Source organism: Polypterus senegalus, chromosome 6 (assembly GCF_016835505.1).
Source record: "Polypterus senegalus isolate Bchr_013 chromosome 6, ASM1683550v1, whole genome shotgun sequence".
NCBI classification, from domain to species: domain Eukaryota; kingdom Metazoa; phylum Chordata; class Cladistia; order Polypteriformes; family Polypteridae; genus Polypterus; species Polypterus senegalus.
The window spans coordinates 12,777,635-12,800,758 of NC_053159.1; the positions used below are offsets into that span (position 1 = coordinate 12,777,635).

The 23,124-nt window shown below is 40.9% G+C and overlaps 1 protein-coding gene across 2 annotated transcripts in view; it reads left to right on the plus strand.

Moving 5' to 3' along the window:
• The window catches only part of LOC120530791 (inactive dipeptidyl peptidase 10-like), an 898,875-nt gene that overhangs the window by 745,389 nt on the left and 130,362 nt on the right, over nt 1-23,124 (plus strand). For both annotated transcript variants that reach the window (XM_039755400.1, XM_039755402.1), the window contains exons 6-9: nt 6,744-6,796; nt 13,666-13,747; nt 14,642-14,762; nt 18,528-18,682. In XM_039755400.1, coding sequence (XP_039611334.1) covers nt 6,744-6,796; nt 13,666-13,747; nt 14,642-14,762; nt 18,528-18,682 — 411 coding nt within the window. The remainder of the gene's footprint in view (nt 1-6,743; nt 6,797-13,665; nt 13,748-14,641; nt 14,763-18,527; nt 18,683-23,124) is intronic.

The window sequence follows — 23,124 nt, forward strand, 5'->3', positions numbered from 1 at the left end:
GGCCGTCAGTCATTGTCCAACCTGCTATATCCTAACATAGGGTCACTGGGGTCTGCTGGATCCAATCCCGGCCAGCAGAGGGCAGCCCACCGCAGGGAACACACACACCCACACACCAAGAACGAATTAAAACGAAAGAAAGCCCTCTCTCATCTAACCAGTCCATCCATCCATCCATCCATTATCCAACCCGTTATATCCTAACTACAGGGTCACAAGGGTCTGCTGGAGCCATTCACAGCCAACACAGGGCACAAGGCAGGAAACAAACCCCGGGCATGGCGCCAGCCCACCACAGGGCACACACACACACAAGGCACACACTAGGGACAATTTAGGATTGCCAATGCACCTAGCCTGCATGTCTTTGGACTGTGGGTGGAAACCGGAGCACCTGGAGGAAACCCACGCAGACATGGGGAGAACATGCAAACTCCATGCAGGGAGGAGCTGGGAAGCGAACCTGGGTGTCCTTACTGCAAGCCAGCAGTGCTACCACTGCACCACCGTGCCACCCAAAATGTATTAGAATAAGTAAAATTTTGTGAAACGTTACAGATCACCAAAGAACTGATGAACTGCACACTTTGACTGGGGGGCGCCAGGCATCTTTGTCTCAGTAGGCAGCCTCATTCATGGAATTTTACTTGGGTAATTGATTGTCCTATCTCACGTTGTTTCTACCAACTTATTTAGTGCAATATAGTTATAATATACTAGGGGGCTTCGCCACTGGCTTGCTTCACTCGCCAAACCATCCATCACCAACCCACCTGCACCTACAATGGGATACAAATACATTTTGTTTAACTCTTCTTTGCTCGATCAGCTTCTGGTTTGCTGCTGCTGTCTTGCCTCATGATCTGCACTTCGTTCCCCCCTGCCAGTGCTACGTGCCATTGTGAAGAGGGGGGATGAACGCACCCCAAGGAGCCGCGGCCGTTCCTCCGAAACCTCTCTTAAATGGTGATACAATGGGAAACAGATACATTTTGTTTAACTCCCCTTTGCTCGATCATCTGCTGGCTTTTTGCTGCTGCCATGCTGTGAGATCTGAACTTTACTTGCATACCAATTTCCTCCCATAATGCCAGCCCATGCCAGCACCATTCACTGTTGTGAAGAGTGTGGCTGAATGCACCCCAAGATGATGCGGTCGCTCCTCCTAAACCCCTCTTAAATGGTGATACAATGGGAAACAAGTAACAGTTGTTTTTTTACCTCCTCTTTGCGCGATAAGCTGCTGGCTTGCTGCTGATTCCGTTCCGTGTGATTGGCATTTCAGGCGTCGCTTTGTTTAAAAGCCTGTACAGCACCTGTCCTTTTGTCCTCAAACACTATGCGATCTCTTTTCGCTTTTCTATTATTTCACCAAGTAATATTTTCCATTTGTTTGTGCTAATGTGATCTTTTCACTCATTTTTTTTTTTTGAGACTTTCAAATTTTCCTACTTCCATTATCTCTAACCTGCTCTGCATGTGTATCACGGGACTTGCTTACAAAAGTTGTAAGTATGGCGTGACGTGCCTGACTCTCTCTTCAAAAGTGTCTCTCTTCAAAAGATCACCGGAAAAAAGACTCGGCCCAAGTTTTTTTTTTATTTTTTATATAATATTGAGACAGGAATCATGGGACCAAAATGTATTTGTGGATTTTCTTTTTCACGGGGGTTACGGGTGCAGGATATCGCAAGGGATACCTCTACTTATAAATATTCTTTCTACTGCCTATTGGGACTGACTTGGTGTTATTCTGGTCAGGGGGCCTGCTATAGAAAACCCCCATTTCTGCCACGATGTTAAAATGAGACGGCATTTTTCTAAATAGCAGGTCTCTTTTGATCCTTTGAAAGTCTATATACATTGAAAATGCATAATTTTAATAGCTGCTCCAGAATATCCAAACTGAACTGACGCGGTTGATGAGACTGCCTTATGAACGTAACGGCTGACTGGTTTGCCGAATATCAGCTTGGTCGGCAGTCAATTAGCTTCATGTTCTCATGGTTCACCACGCTGTGTTTCCATTTTCTGTAAGAGACGGGCTCGGATATAACTGTAAACAAGCGGCCTGTGAAATTTAAAACAAAATTATTGAAACGGCAGCACCAAAGCTGAAAATAGCATCATAGGACTTATTAACAGGAGTATAAAAAAGCCTTAGGATAAACCTTAAGAAAAAAAATAAAAACTGAACGGCAAGCAAACATTTAATCTCCACCTTGTACAATACGTGACCTTGGAGTGAGATGTATGAAATGTTCACATTCGTTCATTTTTTTTTCATGTTCGGCTCTGAATGGCCTTTGCAGCTAATGAGAGAAATCATAGCAGAAAATGTCACTTTACATGCAGCACTGGTTACGGATGATTTCTCCAATATTAGCACTGATACAAATAATTTTAACCATAAATGTAAAAAATAAGATTTTTATCCATATTATAATTAGATACAAATAAATGAAAGATCTGCATGTGTGTATGGAGCAGTCCGCTCTGCTTATGCTCAACCACAGCCACTAGATGGCGCCTGCATGCACTTCACTTCTCACTAGGAAAGACCCGCGTGCTGCAAACGCCGCCACTTGACAACGAACGTCGTGCTAATGACTCAGATGAAGTGACACAACGTCGAAACGAAGCAATCGCTGCAGCTCAATAACGTGCAAGTGAAACCCCTCAACAACGGAGAGCAAATAAACGAAAGACTTGTGTGTGTATATGGAGCAGTCCGCTCTTCTCATGCTGAACTACACCCACTAGATGGTGCCTGCATGCACTTCACTTCTCATTTGGAAAGACCCGACAACGAACGTCGTGCTAATGACTAAGATGAAGAGACACAACGTTGAAATGAAGCAATCGCCGCGGCTCAACAACGTGCAAGTGAAACCCCTTTAGCAATGGAGAGCAAATAAACAAATGACTTGTGTGTATATGGAGTATTCCACTCTGCTCAAGATCAACCACAGCCACTAGATGGCGCCTGCATGCACTTCACTTCTCACTATGAAAGACTTGTGTGCTGCAAACGCCGCCACGCGACAACGAACGTCGTGCTAATGATTAAGATGAAGAGACACAACGTTGAAATGAAGCAATCGCTGCAGCTCAACAACGTGCAAGTGAAACCCCTCAGCAATGGAGAGCAAATAAACGAATGACTTGTGTGTATATGGAGCAGTCCGCTCTTCTAATGCTGAACTACACCCACTAGATGGTGCCTGCATGCACTTCACTTCTCACTTGGAAAGACCCGACAACAAACGTCGTGCTAATGACTCAGATGAAGGGACAAAACGTCGAAACGAAGCAATCGCTGCAGCTCAACAACATGCAAGTGAAACCCCTCAACAACGGAGAGCAAATAAACGAATGACTTGTGTGTATCTGGAGTATTCCACTCTGCTCAAGCTCAACCACAGCCACTAGATGGCGCCTGCATGCACTTCACTTCTCACTTTGAAAGACCCGCGTGCTGCAAACGCCGCCACACGACAACAATGAACATCGTGCTAATGACTCAGATGAAGAGACACAACGTCGAAACGAAGCAATCGCTGCAGCTCAACAACGTGCAAGTGAAACCCCTCAACAACGGAGAGCAAATAAACGAATGACTTGTGTGTATATGGAGTATTCCACTCTGCTCAAGCTCAACCACAGCCACTAGATGGCGCCTGCATGCACTTCACTTTTCGCTATGAAAGACTTGTGTGCTGCAAACGCCACCACGCGACAACGAGCGACATGCTAATGACTCAGATGAAGAGACATAACGGATAATGGAGAGCAAGGCTTGAACTCTTCACTAAAAACATTCTCTATCGGGAGGTATTAATAGGACTCAGCGATACGACCAAGATATGGTATCGCCAGGGTCTTCTTATGAAAGCCAGTGGGGCCGTAAGCACAGGTGGGTCCACGTCCTCAGCACTGGGTGGAAATTCTTAAGTGTTAGCTGACGTCTCTCCAAGTTCATGAAAATAACAAAACTGCTAGGGAGTCTTCAGGTTGTGTTTTAGTCCTGAAGTCCACACGCAGCTAGTTTTATATTAACACCATTCTGTTTCATCGACTGAGGGGAGAAGCTCAAGGCTTTGAATCTTGATGCCTCCACAATCTCCTGGATCAAGAACTACCTGACCAAGAGACAGCAGATTATGAGGCGGAGGGACTGTGTGTCAGAAATGGTGATGCGTAACGGTCAGTTTATATTTCAGAACGCGCACAGATCATGACTGCCACAAGTTCCCGGCATTATTTTGGTGCATCCTTTGAGCACATCCTCAGAAATGAATGCGACGAGTTGCAGTACTAGCAAAATTTTGTGTGGCACGCGTGTGCAAGTTTTGGTACGTGGCGTCAGCATCGTTGTTTGGTATCAACATGTCATGGCAGGCTTGCAGATCCAATGGGATTGATGTGTGTGCTTCGATGTTTGATGAATGGTTCAATGCAGTGAAGTAAATCATCAGAGTTAAATGCTGACATTCAAATGTCTTTATGGTGCTTGTCTTCATCCATTTCACCCATTGCGATGGTGCAACACATTTAAAGGTCTCACATATTGTCTCGACATTTTGTGTTGCTGTTGCACCTTCAGAACAACATCAGAATGCAAATAGTTTTTATCTTTAGCATCTTTCTTCCGTGGTGAAATTAGACACTGTTTTCTCCCTGTTATGATTTCTCACACTACCACCTGGTGGAATCCTCCAGATTTACATAAAGTATGCGCACACGTATAGTCAGTACACTTCTTATGCAGGAGCAGCGTCCTCAAGGTCACACGTTAATAGCATTAAGTATGATACTGGAGCTCCTTAGAGAACCGTCCTGTCTCCCTTCCTCTTTACCGCTCTACCCAACAGACTTCCAGTACAATACCAGCGCTTGCCATCTATGGAAATTCTCAGGTGACTTGTCCATCATAGGCTGCATTAATAATGAAGATTAAGAGTACAGGAAAACTGTGGAGGACTTCATCTTGTGGTGCAGGAACAACAACCTGCAACTCAACATCAGAAAGACAAAAGAGCTGGTGGTGGACTTCCGGTGGGCCAAGGAGCCTCCGAGACCAGTCACCATCCAGGGGACGTGGAAGACATGGAAGTGGTGCAGAGCTACAAGTACCTGGGGGTTCACCTAAAGAACTGGTCTGACAACACAGTGACACTGGATGAGAAGGGCCAGAGCAGAGTGCACTTGCCGAGGAGCCTCAGGTGTTTCGATGTGTGCAGTGAGCCTGCTGGAAATGTTCTACCAGTCCATAGTAGCCACTGTGGTGTTCTACACTGCAGTGTCCTGAGGAAGCACACCGCTTGAACAAATTGATCGGGAAAGCCTACCCCATCACAGAGCTAACCCTGGAGATACTGGAAGCTGTTGTGGGAAAGAGGATGGTGGCAAAATCCTGAAAAATCCCATCCCGGAGACGCTCTCTTGGTGCACTTTTAGCCACAGGCTCATTTCACCATGGTGTGCTAAGAAGCAACTTTGGGCTTTTTTTGTCTGCCCATTGCTATCAGGCAATTCAATGCTTCCACCTGATGTACTCATTAAGTCTATTTTTATGTAATTGTTTATTTATTTACTCATCGATTGGTTGATTGGATGTCTTATCTGTCCTGTCAGTCTGTATTCTAGTTTTTTATGTTTCTGCTGCCGTATGCATTTGAATTTCCCCCTGGGATTAATAAAGTTTATCTAATCTAATGTAAAATTTCAGGACAGAATTACGAAGAAGTGCAAAGTAATAACATTAGAACTTAAATAAAGCCAGCAGCCATACCACATGCACTTCAGAAGAGGTCATCCACGTGAAGCTCAGCATGTTCAGGCCCAGCCAGTAATCTGGATGGGAGACCATCTAGGAAAAGCTTGGGTTGCTGCTGGAGGAAGGTGTTGAGGAGGCCAGCAGGGGCGCTTATCATGTCAATCCCAATGCTTTAGCGCAGTGAAGGGGACACAGTGCTGTAAAATGGTGCCATCCTTCAGATGAGATATAAAACCAAGGTCCTGACTCTCTGTAGCCATAAAAGATTCCTGGCCATCCTTCATAAAAAGAAGGGGGTATCCAGTCTATATTGCCCACCATGGAATGTCGTTCTGGACTCTTAATCGTCCCCTTCCTCTAATTCTCTCTCTCTCTCTTATCCTTTCACATCCTACTAACTCATGTGTGGTGAGCATACTGGAGCAAAAATAGCTGCCATTGCATCTTCCAGGTGGATGCTACACATTAATGGTTGCATGAAGTGGCTCCCCACTCACTATGAAATGGACTTTTTGTTACTCTTATAAATGTCAATTTCTGCTTGATCACTTCTGTCCACTGATGGTGATGAGTTCACTCCAACTCCCAAGTCCTTCTAATATCTATTATATAGTGCCTTTCATATCTATCTATCTATCTATTATATAGTGCCTTTCATATCTATCTATCTATCTATCTATCTATCTATCTATCTATCTAATTTTGAACTGCCTTGGGCATAGATACAAAAATTAAAAATAAAAAATTATTTAAATACTGAAAATTTAAATTGATGTTTCTCACTGCACTTATGACTATACAGTATGTATATTGTGAAGATAGTGGTAATAAAAATTCCTTTTATTTCAATAAACAAAAAAATGTGGTAATGATCAGGGTAACTGTAAGCAATAAAACATGTATTTTCCAATGAGGATTTAGGCAATCTTTAATTCAATTTCAACCTTTGTTTTATTTTTTACAGGTATACCGGTATTCATTTACTGCATCTTATGTCATCTACAATATACACACAAGGTTAGTTTTTATTTTACCTTTGAAATAAACTTTCTGTACACAGAGAATGTATGAATTGTTCACCCTCTCACATATTGTCTTTGATCTATCTATCTATCTATCTATCTATCTATCTATCTATCTATCTATCTATCTATCTATCTATCTATCTATCTATGTATTATATAGTGCCTTTCATATCTATCTATCTATCTATCTATATTATATAGTGCCTTTCATGTCATGGAAACCCATTCCTTGAAGCTCTCACATAGTTTTCCTGCTTACATTAATGCCAGTGAAAGTTTGAAACTCTTCACTGTGGAGTCAGCAGAGTGTTGGTGACTTTTACGCCCCATGCACCTTAGCAGTCATTGACCCCACTCTGTGACTTTACATGGTCTTCCACTTTGTGGCTGAGTCGCTGTTGTTCCTAAAAGCTTCCACTTTCCAATGATATCACTTACAGTTGACCATGGAATAAACAGCAGGGATGAAATTTCACAAACTGTCTTATTCCAGAGGTGGCATCCTATCACAGTGCCGTGCTTCAGAATGGCCCATTTTGTTTCACAAATGTCTGTCGATGGAGACTGTATGACTAGGTGCTTGATCTTATACACCTGTGGCAATGGGTTTGATTGAAACACCTGAATTCAATAATTAAGAGGTGTGTCCCAGTACTTTTGCCCATATAATCGACATGTCCATTAATAAGGAAATGGTTACTGACTTTCACCGCACCAAAGAGTCTCTGTGTCAGGGCAACATTCAGAGAGTGTATGTAGAGTTAGTGCATTGCTACTAGAACTTGGGGATCCACATCAGTGACAGGAGGAACTGTAGAAGAAAGGGCAGAGCAGATTCTTTTTCCTTAGGAGACTGCATTCCTTTAATGTGGGTAATGACCTCCTTCACATCTTCTACAGCTCTGTGATAGCCAGTGTGATGTTCTACTCTGTGGTGAGCTGAGCTGCTAACATCACTTCAGGAGAGGCCCACCATATCAACAAGCTCTTTAAAAAAGCAGGCTTAGATATGAGACACACTTTGGACCCCAAGGAGGTTGTAGCAAAAGAGAGAATGAAAACAAAACTGAGTGCCATTATGAACAACGCTGCACATCTTCTTTGTGACACAACAACATGGAGGACTTTCAGTCAATGAATCATTCAGCAGAACTGTGTCAAGAAACACCACAGGGGGGGGCTCCTTTAGACCAACAGCAATACATATGCATAATGCCTCACTGGGACTGGGACTACCAAGTCAGAATTTTTCTTTGTTTTAAGTTTTCTTTACTTTATAGTCATTACTGTGTGTTTTCTGACTAAAGTAGGTGCATATATGTATTTATTTACTAACTCATCTTCCAATTAATGTACTTACAGTGGAACCCCGGTTTGCGAGCATAATTCATTTCGGAAACGTGCTCGCAATCCAAAGCACTCGTATATCAAAGCGAATTTCCCATAAGAAATAATGGAAACTCAGATGATTTGTTCCACAACCCAAAACTATTCATATAAAAATGATTAATACAAAATATAAAGTAAAATACATAATACAAATTAACCTGCACTTTACCTTTAAAAAGAATCATGGCTGGTGTGAGTTTCTAAACTCATGATTGATTCCACCCAACGGGACGACACGCGGAAGAGCGTCCCAAAGCAATCGCAGTCTCCCAGCGCTGTAGCAGTTCGCCGTATAAGCGCATCCAAAAAGATCGCAGACATGATATAAGCGCCTGTCGTCAATGGGTCATACAAGGAACATTATAAAGATCCCGCTGCAATAAATAACAGCGCTGTTGCTGTTTCAAGCTGAATAAAGCTGGTGTTGTTAAAGTACTGAGACTTAGCATGCTGTTTTGGGGAGCAAGATGGGGACACGCACTTCACAGCGCACACACACACACAGTCACAATGCTGTAGTAAACAGTATACGCTAATACGGATGTTGACTAAGTGAGGCACACAGACTCAGACGGAGAATAGGAGACAATTGCCAGAGAGAGGGAGAAAGAGAGAGAGAGATGCGCTGGGCGAGCAAGATAAGGAGAGAGAGAGAGAGACACGCTGGGCGAGCAAGCGAGTGAGATAAGGAGAGAGAGAGAAGAACCATCAGCTCAGTTGTGATCACATGATGCTCAGCAGACAAAGTGTATCCATACTAATCGTATTGCAACACATCGCTCGTTTATCAAGTCAAAATTTATTAAAAATCTTTGCTTGTCTTGCAAATCATTCGTAAACCAAGTTACTCGTAAACCGAGGTTCCACTCTATTTATTTAAAGAGTTTCTAAAAAAGGGCAAAACTCCCCCTGTGGACAAATAAAGTTTTATCTATCTATCTATCTATCTATCTATCTATCTATCTATCTATCTATCTATCTATCTATCTATCTATCTATCTATCTATCTATCGTGCCTTTCATATCTATCTATCTATCTATCTATCTATCTATCTATCTATCTATCTATCTATCTATCTATCTTATTATATAGTGCCTTTCATATCTATCTATCTATCTATCTATCTATCTATCTATCTATCTATCTATCTATCTATCTATCTATCTATCTTATTATATAGTACCTTTCATGTCTATCTATCTATCTATCGTGCCTTTCATATCTATCTATCTATCTATCTATCTATCTATCTATCTATCTATCTATCTATCTATCTATCTATCTATCTATCTATCTATCTATCTATCTATCTATCTATCTATCTATCTATCTATCTATCATATAGTGCCTTTCACATTTAGTGTATCTGCAGTGCCTTCAGAAAGTATTCTTACCCCTTCACCTTGTTAAACATTTCCTTATGTTTCAGTCTTGGTGTTTTAAATCATTTCAATTTATTTCTCCCTTCATCAAGCACTCAGCACCCCAGAATGACAAAACAAAGGCAGGATTTTGGAAGTTTTTGTAAATGTAAATGTCTGCTTGTTCACTTCTGTCCACTCCCTTGATGGTGATGAGGAGTTCACACCGACTGGCATGTCCTTCTCATAATGGGCACTTTCAAGTTTCAGCCGTCCTGTTTTGTATTCAACTCTAACCTTTCTACTTCTCCATGCAATCAGAGCCACTGGTTCGTTACTGAACAGTCGGTTGGCACACTGATAAGTTTGGCTTAGGGTGTAAAGTAACCTCACACCGGCCCTGCATGCAGTAGCTTACTTATGATAACTTGTTTTGAGCCCTGATAGTTCCTGGTAAAGATTTAAACTCCTGGTCCGTTATTCTGCATTCCCCTGTGGCCTGACAATGTGTACCTGTGGCAAAACAACGGCATACTCACATACATGAACTGCCGATATACTAACAGCGCATCGTTCAAGATGTGGAAGAAAAACTGCAATTCCTCTGAGGATATATTTGTCTCTAGAAAAAAACTGATTTGTTTTGATATAAATTCTATAAAGTTCTCGTCTGCTAAAAAAATGTGGGTTAAGATGCCATCTGCGAGATGAGTACGTGGGGCATAATGATTTTAGCTCCAAGATCATAGGGGTATGGTTTGTATATCACAATAGTGTCGTACTTGCAGGATTTAATCGTAGGCAAGAAATGGTTATCTACATAAAAAATAATCAGTTCTTGAGTTGCAAAGATGCACTGGTGAGTAGAAGGACTATGTTCTTAAATTAGGGTTTAGAAATCTCCAGAGGTCTGATAAGTTGTGATCAGTTACAAATTGTGTAATTGTCTTTGCAGTGTTAGATGTTATCGCCCCTGTGACAGGAGACCTATCTAGGTCTGGATTTAAAATACAATTAAAATCCCCCAGCCATTATAATTTTATGAGTGTTCACATTGGGAATGGATGCAAATACATTTTGGATGAATTCCCTATCATCGACATTGGGTGCATAAACATTTATCAAAATCACTTTACAATTTACAATGCAACATCTAATACTACAAATGAGACTGTTCTATGGATAAGAATTCCCAGACCTCCAGTTTTAATTTGTAAAGTTGGAATGGAACATTTGGCCAGTCCAGTCTTTTTGCAGCCGGAACTGATCCTTGCTTAATAAGTGGGTCTCCTATAAAAATAGCATTTAGACTTGTTAGGGGGCGGCACGGTGGCGCAGTGGGTAGCAATGCTGCCTCACAGTTAGGAGACTCGGGTTCGCTTCCTGGGTCCTCCATGCATGGAGTTTGCATGTTCTTCCCATGTCTCTGTGTGGATTTCCTCCCACAGTCCAAAGACATGCAGGTTAGGTGGATTGGCGATCCTAAATTGTCCCTAGTGTGTGCTGTGTGTGTGCCCTGTGGTGGGCTGGTGCCATGCCCGGGGTTTATCTCCTGCCTTGTGCCCTGTGATTGCCTCCAGCAGACCCTCGTGACCCTGTAGTTAGGATATAGCGGGTTGGATAATGGATGGATGGATGGACTTGTTAGGTGAGAGAGTACTTTCTTTCGTTTTAATTTGTGCTTCAGGCCTTTAACATTCCAGCTCCCAAAATTAACTGTCTCGTCTTGGAGACGTTGATTCTGAATTTTTCATGTCATTTTGTAGTCTTAACCAAACGTGAGACAACGTTGACCTTAATTTCCAATTTTCCCAGGGGTTATTGCCATGCAGTCCATTGTTATGTTGGTAATTATAATTATAAGGATTACAAGGACAGATTAGAGATAGCTTTCTTTTTCTCACCCTCCCTAGTCCAATTTGCCTCCCCACGTGAGGCTGAACACCACAAAAAAAAAAAAATTGCAATACCTGGGTGAACCCTGAATAGACATGGAGGGGAGGATCTGCAACCTCCACAACATAACAAGCAAATTCTCAAATAATTTTAGTACCTGAATATTACAGTTTAACATTAACAGCTAATCGTACTTCTCAAAATAAAAGACCAGAAAGGCGTATAATATATTTTTAAGCAGTTTATTTTTTCTCTTTACTTCCTCCTCAGCGCTTCCTTGCAGTATTTCAGTTGGCTAAACAAGTCCAATTTTTTGGTGCAATCGAGTGCATCCTCTTTATGGTGACAGGGTATCCATCTGTGAGTGGGCTTTTTCAGGATGAAGCTGTTCCATTGACAAGGCAAGCAAATGCCCTCAGTTATGGCTGTGACATTAACAATGGAGTCAGGTGAATGCAGTGAGATGGAAGATCTACACCCGGCTGAATGGGAAGAAGTGCAGGACTCAATGGACTCGATTTGGGGTCCGCAGTCTGAGTGAAACGCTCAGTGTGTTATTGTGTTGTTTCCCTCTACTTATCCGTTAACTGTTTTCTTCATCGGGTTAGTTACCGGATTGGTCTACTGTTGCACCTTAAGATTAACACACACACACACACACACCCTAACAACAACAGTGTGTAGTCAAGTGAGGTCAACGGCTGTTTGCCATTTTAAGTAATCGCCACACTCACGGCTTAACACTACAATTACCAGAACCTACGAAAAAACTCGTAGATCTGTCCCACCTTAAATCACTTCGCACCTCTCCGTCAGCGTCTTTTGTCCTTTAAATGTGTCGATAAGCAGCAAACAGTAAGCAGCCTGCTATCACATCCCCCACCGGCTCACAGTTGTCTCAGCTCAAGTCTGTTTACCTGCATGTCAGTTGTTTAGAGTTGTATAGCAAAATGACACCTTTTATAAATACTGTAATATATCATTTTTTGGAACGCTCGCATTTCATGTGTATTCCGTGTCTACAACATTCTATGTAAACACATCGTTAAAACAGAAACGTTTTTCATGTTTTAGTAATCATTGACAAAATGTAGACATGAAGTGTATAATGTGTGAAGCCTGAAGTCCAAATATCAAAGAAACACATTCACAAATGGTACAAATATAAAAGAACAAGTGCGCTTTTATTCAAAAATATAACTGCAGAAAAAGAACCTGCATTAGGGTGCGACATTGACATGCATCTACTACGGCGACTTCGGTGGCGCAACGGTATCAACTGTTGACTGGCAATCAAAACTTCACGGCAAAGGAAATTTTTGGAGGAGCAGGGAGCAGTCAGAAATGCCAGAAGAGCAATCCAAAAAAAAAAAAATAAGGAGCAATCCAAGCCAACACAAGCCAAGGAACAAAGTCAAAAAATGTCCTCATGCTAACTTGGATTCCTTTCCCCAAACTATTCTAGAAAATGTGATATTTGTGGGGAATTCTTGGTCAAAACTAGGACATCCTGAGGCGGGTGAAGCCATTTTATGTAGGAGAAAGGAACTGACATTGTGACGTTGCATCATCACGTCTCAAGAATGCCAATGGCCATAGCAATGCTGACCAAGATGGCTGTCCTAAGGAAGGAAGGAAAGAAAGAAAGAAAGAAAGAAAGAAAGAAAGAAAGAAAGAAAGAAAGAAAGAAAGAATTAATGTTCCATTAAAGACAAGCTCAAAAATGATGTGAAAGAAAGAAAGAAAGAAAGAAAGAAAGAAAGAAAGAAAGAAAGAAGGAATGTTCCATTAAAGACATGCTCAAAAATGATGTGAAAGAAAGAAAGAAAGAAAGTTCAATTAAAGGTAAGCTCATAAATGATGTGAAAGAAAGAAAGAAAGAAAGAAAGAAAGAAAGAAAGAAAGAAAGAAAGAATGTTCCATTAAAGACAAGCTCATAAATGATGTGAAAGAAAGAAAGACATGTTCGGTTGTTCATTCATTCATAAACGCACTTCCTGCCCCCTTATGTTCATACGGTCCTATTACCGAACAGTAGCCACAAATGTCCAGTAAGTCAGCAGAGGAGTCCATCACCGTGACCCCTGCAGTGTATTGCACGTACATGGCACTTATGCAGTGTATTCATACTGTCGGCATAACAAATGAACACTGCCATTTGATTAAAAGAAATGAATCACAATGGAGCTTTTTGATTTTTTTTTCTTTTCATAGGGAAGTCTGGGAGCTTAATCCTCCAGAAGTTGAGGATTCTGTTCTGCAGCATGCTGCGTGGGGAATGCAAGGTCAGCAGCTGGTAAGTTGTCTCTGCTATTTTGCTTGTGGAAGCCTTTCATTCATATTACGATTTTTGTGATGTTTCCCACTCCAGTAGTGTCCAGATAAAAAATAACTTTGCCATGGACTAGAGAGGTGAGCCGTACTCCTATTGTTGGCACATTGTGATTTTGTAAGATTGACTATTTAACTAAAGGTAAGCAAGAAAGGTGAACCTTACCTTTGACATAAAAGAGTCTTTTTAGATGCGTTCGAGGATTGACCACAAGTTCATAATGGGATTCAGGTCTCAGGAGGCTAGGACACTGCCCAGACGTTAATCCCATTGGGAATTTATGGTCAATCCTCAAGAGGTGGGTGGATTAACAAAAACCCACCAGTTCTGACAAACTCCAAGCACTGCTGATGTAAGAATGTGTGGGTGCCATCTGTCAGGCTTGGGCCCAGAAGCTGACTGACAGTCGGCCTGCCAGGGCGAATTGCAGGAAAGAAGGGCCAGCACTGCAAATATGGACCCTTTTCATAAACTTCATGGAATTGTCAATAAAAGCCTTTGAAACTCATGAAATGCTTGTAATTTTACATCAGTATACCATAGAAACATCTGACAAAAAGATCTAAAAACACCAAAGCAGCAAACATTGTGCAAATTAATATTTGTGCCATTCTCAAAACGTTTGGCCACGACTGTACATGTACATAGTAGCTGGGTAAATGATGAGGCAGGGCAAAAACCAAATGCTTGGGGTGCCATCCGGGGAAAACCCAGGATTCAGCTTCATATAAGAACAAAATGTGAAAACTTCCAAGAGGCGGAATCATTTTTCTAGGCCCTGTAAAAATGAATATATTTATAATTAACAAAGATGAAGGGCATATGCCATGACTGCTATTCTCTTCCTTTATTTCCTAGATCTACATATTTGAAAACAACATCTACTATCAGCCTGATGTAAAGAGCAGCTCCTTGCGTCTCACATCTTCTGGGAAAGAAGGAGTCGTTTTTAATGGAATAGCTGATTGGCTGTATGAAGGTGAGAAAGTCCTTTTCAGATCACGGGGACACGTTCTTGCCTTAAATGTCAGGCTGCACTTCTAGTTTTAAATGATCAATCTGTTGGGTCAGACTGTTCTTGCTGTGCATCACCTCTTTCACAACAAGGGGATAGAAGTCAGAGTGTATGTGTCAGCAACCTGGTGTAAATGACAGATGAGAATGTATTTGTACAGTCATCAGCAGCCGGGTCAGTGTCACTGGTGATAAGGTTTCCGATCTAGGAAGGGCGGAAAAAGGGAAACAAAAAAAGAAAAGTGAAATAAATTAAAACTGGAAACCAACATTAAAGAATGCAGAATTGTCTTTTTTTAAGGGTGACCCTTTTTCTGTAATGTTTGTAATTGACTTTGGAGGGTGCCGGAGCTGAAAATGCAATAAGATGGGAAAAAAAAAAAAAAAAACATTTTAGGTGACCACTGAAGTGTGGAGAGAAAGAAAGAAAAAAAAAAAACGCAATGAGAATTTGTAGCCCTGAAGACTAAAGTGACTTGGATCCTAATGTTTATACTACAGACATGTTTTCCTTTACTTAGGGAACTGGTATAGTCCTGTTATTCTGTCTAAAAAAAAAGGTTTACATTCTCAAGGGTGGCACAGTGGTTAGTGCTGCCACACAGCTCTTCTCTGACCTTTGCATGTAATGGTAAGGCTTACATGGGCTCACTTTAGAACAGCGTCCAGTTCCAAGAAAAAGGAGATTGGACTTGCGCTGGCGACTGCTTAGCTTAAAGTATAACTTTGGTATTTTTCAAGGTTAAGTTTTTTCTTCATGGCATGCAATTATTTGCTTAATGAGCATATTTTATAAAGTTTAAGAATAACTAGCTTGTTCTTATGTTTTATAATGAAGATAATGGATATCTTAGTCTCAATCCACCTTAATAAAAGGATACGTTTCTGTGTGTCCATTGTGGCAGTAGGGGGCGCTAGTGCTCCCTTGAACCCTCAGGTACCACGCAAGACACTGGATAAAAGTCCACTATTCTTTATTATTCTTTAGCACAGTGCACCAAGCACCCTCCACACTACTACTATATATTTAATTAACAACCAAATAAACACAATATTCTCTCCTCCTCGCCCAGACACTTCGCCCCTCTGCCTCCCAGCTCAGCTCACTGTCTGGGCCTTCCCACAATCCTTTTATACACCCTGACTCGGAGGTATTCCTGCCCAATCAGTCCACAGTTCCTTATTCCTTCCGAGTCAGGGCAAACAGTCCTCTTCTTCACCCCAGGAGCACGTTGTTTCTTCCTGTCATATGACTATGACGTACTCCCGGGTTATAGGGCACACATGAGCCCACGAGCCCCCCTACAGTGACTCCCAGCGGCCCCCAAGGTATCCAGCAGGGCTGTGTATAAACACTACAAGGTCCATGATGCCCAGTTGGAACTCTGGGCACGATCCTGCTGTCGGGAGAGCTCCTCCTGGCGGCGAGGACCGGAATAAGAAGCCGGCAGTCCTCCACACCATCCAGTTGCTATGTCTCTGTCCTTTCATCGGATGGCCAATCACAAACATTAGCACCACTTTTATTAATCCCATACTGAATGGCATATAACAGAAACATATGCATTGCATTTGTCATTCCAACAGATGGCCCATCACAAACATATTTAGTTATAAAATGCATTTCATTTGTCATTCCAATAGATGGCACATCCCAAATATTAGGAATGCTTTTATAAATTCCATACCAAATGGCATATAACAGAGACATATGCATTGCAGTTGTCATTCCAACAGATTGTCCATCACAAACATTAGCACCACATTTATTTTTTTTATTTTTTATTTTTATTAATTTTATTACAATCCATACAAAGCAATCAAGATTTTACAAAAAGAAAAATTGAGTTAAGAACAGATCGATCCCCACCCCTGAGAGAGCAAGCCAAATAATGTTAAATTTAAGGCTTGTAAACATACCTAATTTTAAAAAAAAATTCTCTGTGCTTTATGAACTTATTTTAAAAGCACCACATTTATTAATCCCATACTGAATGGCATATAACAGAGACATACGCATTGCATTTGTCATTCCAACAGATGGCCCATCACAAACATATTTAGTAATAAAATGCATTTCATTTGTCATTCCAACAGAGGGAACATCACAAACATTAACACTGTTTTTTATGAATCCCATCATAAATGGCATATCACAGAGACATATGCATTGCATTTGTCATTTCAGCAGATAGTACATCACAAGAATTTGTAATAAAATGCATTGCATTTGCCATTCTAATAGTTTGCACATTCCAAACTTTACCACTGTTTTAACGAATCCCATACCAAATTAAATATAACAGAGACATATGCATTTTATTTTCCATTCCAACAGATGGTGTATCCAGATTATTTATGGTAGTAATACATTTTGGTATCTTGCCTTATTATTTTTTCCTTTGTCTTTTTCTTCTTTAATTATTATTATTATTATTATTATTATTATTATTATTATTATTATTATTATTATTCATTTATTTATTATTATTCATTTATTTATTATTATTATTCATTTATTTATTTATTTTTATTAGTACTATTATGTTTGAGAATAAGAGTGTCAAATTAAGAAGGCACTGTTGTCATTGATTTCTGGTTTGCCCTTTTATAAAATTTAATCTAATTAATCAGCCCCATTTGTTTAATTTTGAGATAAAGTTTCTGTCAGATGACATCCTGAAAAAAAATATATATATATATATATATATACAGTATATATACAGGTATATACATTAAGATTTCAATATTTTCATTTGAAGATGGTGTTCTGCATGCAAGAGGGTCCCGTAAAGTGTTTTTTTCTACAATAATGTCATTTTTTTTTTTTTTTTATAAAAATTTGGATTTTGTGCCTTGATTATTTGGTAGTTTCCTGACACACTCGAGCTGCCTTTGGAGAATGTGGCCGCGTTCATAAACCATTGTAGGAAGGAGAGTCGAGTGTGCCACTATTCTTTCAGCATTAAGACCCTCATAAGTGCAGATTAATTCATTATTAGCAGATCAGCTGTAGTCATCTTGTGTTTTGAAATCTGACAAAAACACCTGTATAAGATAAGCACAGTGCCTATAAAAAGTCCTAGTAACACCCAAGAGGACCTCTGGTCCTGGATGACAGACGGGTCATGTGCCATCACTCAGCATCCCCGAGACACCTGACAGGGCTCAGGCAGTTTTGCAAAGAAGAATGAGGGAAAAAACGTCAGTGTGGAGATGTGCAAAGCTGATAGAGAAAGAGAAAGTCCTGCGCACAAAGACCATCATGGCTCTCAAAGGGGTGCCTGTTACACACTGACTTGAAGGGGTGAATACTTAATGTGATCAATTATTTTGTGTTTTTACATTTGCAATTAATTCAGACCACCTTGCAGGGGTCTTTTTTAACTTGCATATTAAAGAGTCTTTTTCTGTCGATCAGTGTCAGAAAAGCCAATTTAAATCCATTGTGATTCAGCGTTGAGTAACAATAAAATGTGAACTCTTTCCAGGCATTTTATCGGCCGTGCTTTTGATTTGGAGGGTTAAATTCACTTTTGAAAGAAGGTAACCTGAACTAGAATGAACAAATCGGGTCAGGCCAGTGAAGATAATACTTAAAGTCATTCTGCCATTATATTTTCTAAAGACGTGAATCATTCTTTTAAGTAAATCTGTCATGAAGAATGCTGTATGTCTTTAAGGTTCCTGAATTTTTTTTGCTGATGTAATGCTAATATACTGCTTACAGAGGAACTACTACAGTCTCACGTTGCCCACTGGTGGTCTCCAGATGGAGAAAGGCTGGCGTTCCTGATGATCAATGACTCGCTGGTTCCAAACATGGCTCTCCCACGCTTAACCGGCAGCCTCTATCCGAAAGGAAAGCAGTATCCGTACCCAAAGGTAAGGGAAAGTGTTGACTCGTTTCAAACAGCGTTCATTAAATTGTGTTCTCTTGCCAGGCGACTGGTGACTTTCAAGGATTAGGATTAAAGCACTGGATGCTGATTACTCCATGAATACTTTATCCAGAACGGGCTTCTTAAACCTTTTAAATCCAACATCATCTTAATTGAAAATAAAGTCGTTAGAAATCATGTGGGATTTGTCTGATGATGTTATTTGGCGTCAGTGAAGAAGCCTGTAAGAGCCATTTCCTAGTTACATAAGATTCATGAATATTTTACTAGATGACAATGCATAATCTATGGGAGGCTCCTGTAACCCCATAAATTGAGTAGAATTGGTATATTTTAGCTATTTCTATCTGCTTTGACTAAACATTATGCTTCAGTTAGTGACCAGCCTTGCCATGTGTAAGGTGTAGAGGGCACAAGGTTTTCAACTGTGCCTGTGTGCCTACGGGCCTTTTGAGTGTGTGAAGTAACTTGTAAGAAAATTAGCTTATTTAAGCACAGAGCTGTACGCTTAAGGTGTACAGAAGTAGAAATTAAGAACTTTTAAGTACAGAAATAACTAATGTTTCTCAAGTACTAGGTTGTTGTACCGTGTTAGTGTGGTGTTATGGGTCCACAGCTCGCTAAGCAAAGGCCATTTTTAAATAAATAATCAATGTGCTCGCGGCTTAGCGAGGGGACGTTGGGCCATAGTGGGCCACGGGACGATCCGTAGGGTGTGGGCGTTTCTCACCTAGTGCACAGGTGAGGAACTGCCCACATTCATGATTGTCCCGTGGCTAATGCTGCAGCTGCTGTGGCCCTCGTCATTTTAAAAAGAAGCGCGAGTCGGTTTTTAAAGGAAGGTGTAAAAACGATCGGAGAGAAAAGGAAAGGAAAGAGAGGACGGAGGTTACAGGGAGCGAGTGTGGAAGCAGGCGGTGCCGGAGAGAGACAGACACGCGGTGCGTGCATGTGGTGAGCGCGATCGAGCGCTCGTGGACAGCTGCATGGAAGCTGGGTGTTAGGCCAACACCTAGACGTGTGAGTTGATGTCGCTCCCGCTGAGTGAGCAGGTAGCGGGAGTGCCTAGAGGAAAGCGACTGGCCGCATGAAGGCCATGGAAAGGCAGCGGAAGTCGGGAGACTTGGTGCTGGAATCCCCAACGTGGGCGACCTGGCCGTTGGTTGGAAACCAAGTTCTCCGAGACTGGGATGAGTGCCATACCGAAGCCAGGGTTCGGGAGGTCTCCAGTCTCGTGCGTGTGTTGTAGGAGGGCAGCTGCAGAGAGCGTCTTGCCTGCTGCTTGGCCCAAACGGGATTAGCAGGTGAGACGCTAACAGAAGAGCACCGGATTTGTTTGATGGTTTTTAAGACTGCTTCCTGATCATTTTAACCTCTGGTTTTAAAGGATTGTTTTTCTATTGATTTTAACCTCCTCGTTTTCATTTAATGGATTATTTATTTATTTATTGAAGAACTTGGAGTACTGCACTATTTATGAACACTGTTTTTGTTTTGTTGATTTTTAATAAAAGCACTGTTGCACTTTTTGCACCACCCCTTGCTCAAGTGTTTATTTGCCTCCACTGACTAGCTCACTCGGTAACATTATCGACGGTGTGGGGTTCATGTGCTTCCAACAGCAAAGGGAGTGTGGAGCCAGAACCCACATCGTCACAGTTAGCCATTATGAATGTAGAGAAAAGCCAAGCAAAATGACACCTTTTATTGGCTAACTAAAAAGATTACAATATGCAAGCTTTCGAGGCAACTCAGGCCCTTGATTACATCTTGCCTGAAGAAGGGTCCCGAGTTGCCTCGAAAGCGTGCATACTGTAATCTTTTTAGTTAGCCAATAAAAGGTGTCATTTTGCTTGGCTTTTCTCTAAAGTTTCTCAAGAAAAGCTAAGTTTAGAGAAGATACATTTCTCCTTTTTTTGCCTTTTATTCTAAGTATAACTACTTTTTTCTTTATTCTTGTGTGGATTATTTGCTTTTAACTTTCACTAAATATTTTTAAAATGAACTTTTGGACTGGGAGATTTCTTTCGGCACATGTTTTACCCGTGCTAGATCGGATAAAATTCGGAGGCTACAAAGCCCTTAATTACACTTGTGTATGTGCTTCATTCCTTTGTGAAAAGACTTTTCGGTTCAGAAAATATGTTTAGCATGTAATGTTATTATTACATACAGAGTATGGCGGGTGGTTCAGTGGTTAGCACTGCTGCCTGACACGTATGGTGTCCTTGTATAGCACCTGGTTGTTGTCTGTGTTCAGTATGCATGTTGTGAGACGTACTAGGAACGTTTATTGGGGTTGTCTACTCTCGCTCTGCACACAGAAGCACACACATACAGGCAGCGATCCTATCCAGGCAAAGTCTCGAGCGGTGCCAAGTGCCAGTCACTCTGCAGTGATCTGCATTAGATGAATGTATTACATAGCGATTCACTATCACCTGCTCTAACAAACATGCGGGTTGTCATCGTGACACACACACTGTGAAAGCTCAACGCTTTTCATTATACGCCACTTACTAACCAAACTATGTCTTAGTTTTAGCTCAAATCAAATTAAATCAAAATTTATTTATAAAGCACAATTTTAAAACACCATAAGTGTAAACCAATGTGCTGTACAATAAAATAAAAAAAAAAAATCAATAATAAATAAGTAAAGAAACGAAAGACAAAAATTACATAAATACTAAAACAAATAAGTTAGAGGAATCGATTAGAATTTAAGAGTTATTGTTACTGGTGTTGTTTAATTTGGATTTTAATTTTTAAGTTATTGAATGTTTAGTTTTTTATCTGATTGTACAGTGACCTTGAGTTTTTTGAAAGGCGCTTCAAATAAAATGTATTATTATTATTATTATTTTAGAAGATCAACAAATTACAGAAAAACAATGGAAATGAAAAAATTAATAAATTATTAATAAAATTGTTACCAAAGTTACAGTCCTATGAAAAAGTTTGGGAACCCCTCTTAATTCTTTTGATTTTTGTTTCTCATTGGCTGAGCTTTCAAAGCAGCAACTTCCTTTTAATATACGACACGCCTTATGGAAACAGTAGGATTTCAGCAGTGACATTAAGTTTATTGGATAAACAGAAAATATGCAATATGCATCATAACAAAATTAGACAGGTGTGTAAATGTGGGCACCCAACAGAGAGATGACATCAATACTTAGTTGAGCCTCGTTTTGTTAATCTAACAGCCTCGGGATGTTGTCCTCCTATAGCCTGTGATGAGTGTCTGGATTCTGGATGGAGGTATTTCTGATTATTCTTTCATACCAAATCTCTCCAGTTCAGTTCAATTTGATGGACAACCTGCTTCAAATCATCCCATAGATTTTCAATAATATTCAAGTCAGAGGACTGTGACTGCCATTCCAGAACATTGTACTTCTCCCTCTGCATGAATGCCTGTGCAGATTTCGAACTGTGTTTTGGGTCATTGTCTTGTTGGAATATCCAACCCCTGCGTAACTTCACCTTTGTGACTGATGCTTGAAGATTATCCTGAAGAATTTGTTGATATTGGGTTGAATTCATCCGACCCTCGACTTTAACAAGGCCCCCAGTCCCTGAACTGGCCACACAGCCCCACAGCATGATGGAACCTCCACCACATTTGACAGGAGGTAGCAGGTATTTTTCTTAAAATGCGGTGTTCTTCTTCCACCATGCAAAGTGTTTTTTGTTCTGGCCAAACAACTCCATTTTTGTCTCATCAGTCCAAAGCACTTTGTTCCAAAATGAATCTGGCTTGTCTAAATGAGCATTGGCATACAACAGGTGACTCTGTTTGTGGCGTGAGTGCAGAAAGGGCTTCTTTCTCATCACCCTGCCATTTCAGCGTTCTTTGCGCTGAATTGTAGAGCGATGTACAGATACACCATCTGCAGCAAGATGTTCTTGCGGGTCTTTGGAGGTGATCTGTGGGTTGTCTGTAACCATTCTCACAATCCTGCTCATATGCCGCTCCTGTATTTGTCATGGCTTGCCAGACTTGCTGAGTTGGTTTAACAGCAACTGTGCCTGTGGCCTTCCATTTCCTGATTCCATTCCTTACAGTTGAAACTGACAGTTTAAACCTCTGAGATGGCTTTGTGTAGCCTTCCACTAAACCATGAGACTGAACAATCTTTGTTTTCAGATCTTTTGAGAGTTGCTTTGAGGATCCCATGCTGTCTGTCACTCTTCAGAGGAGAGTCAAAGGGAATCACAACTTGCAATTGACCACCTTAAATACCTTTGACCACTCATGATTGGACACTCCTGTCTATGAAGGCTTAACGAGCTCATCCAACCAAATTGATGTTGCCAGTAATCAGCATTGAGCAGTGCCAGGCATTCAAATCAACACAATGACAAGGGGACCCACATTTTTGCACAGCCAGTTTTTCAGATTTGATTTAATTTCATACA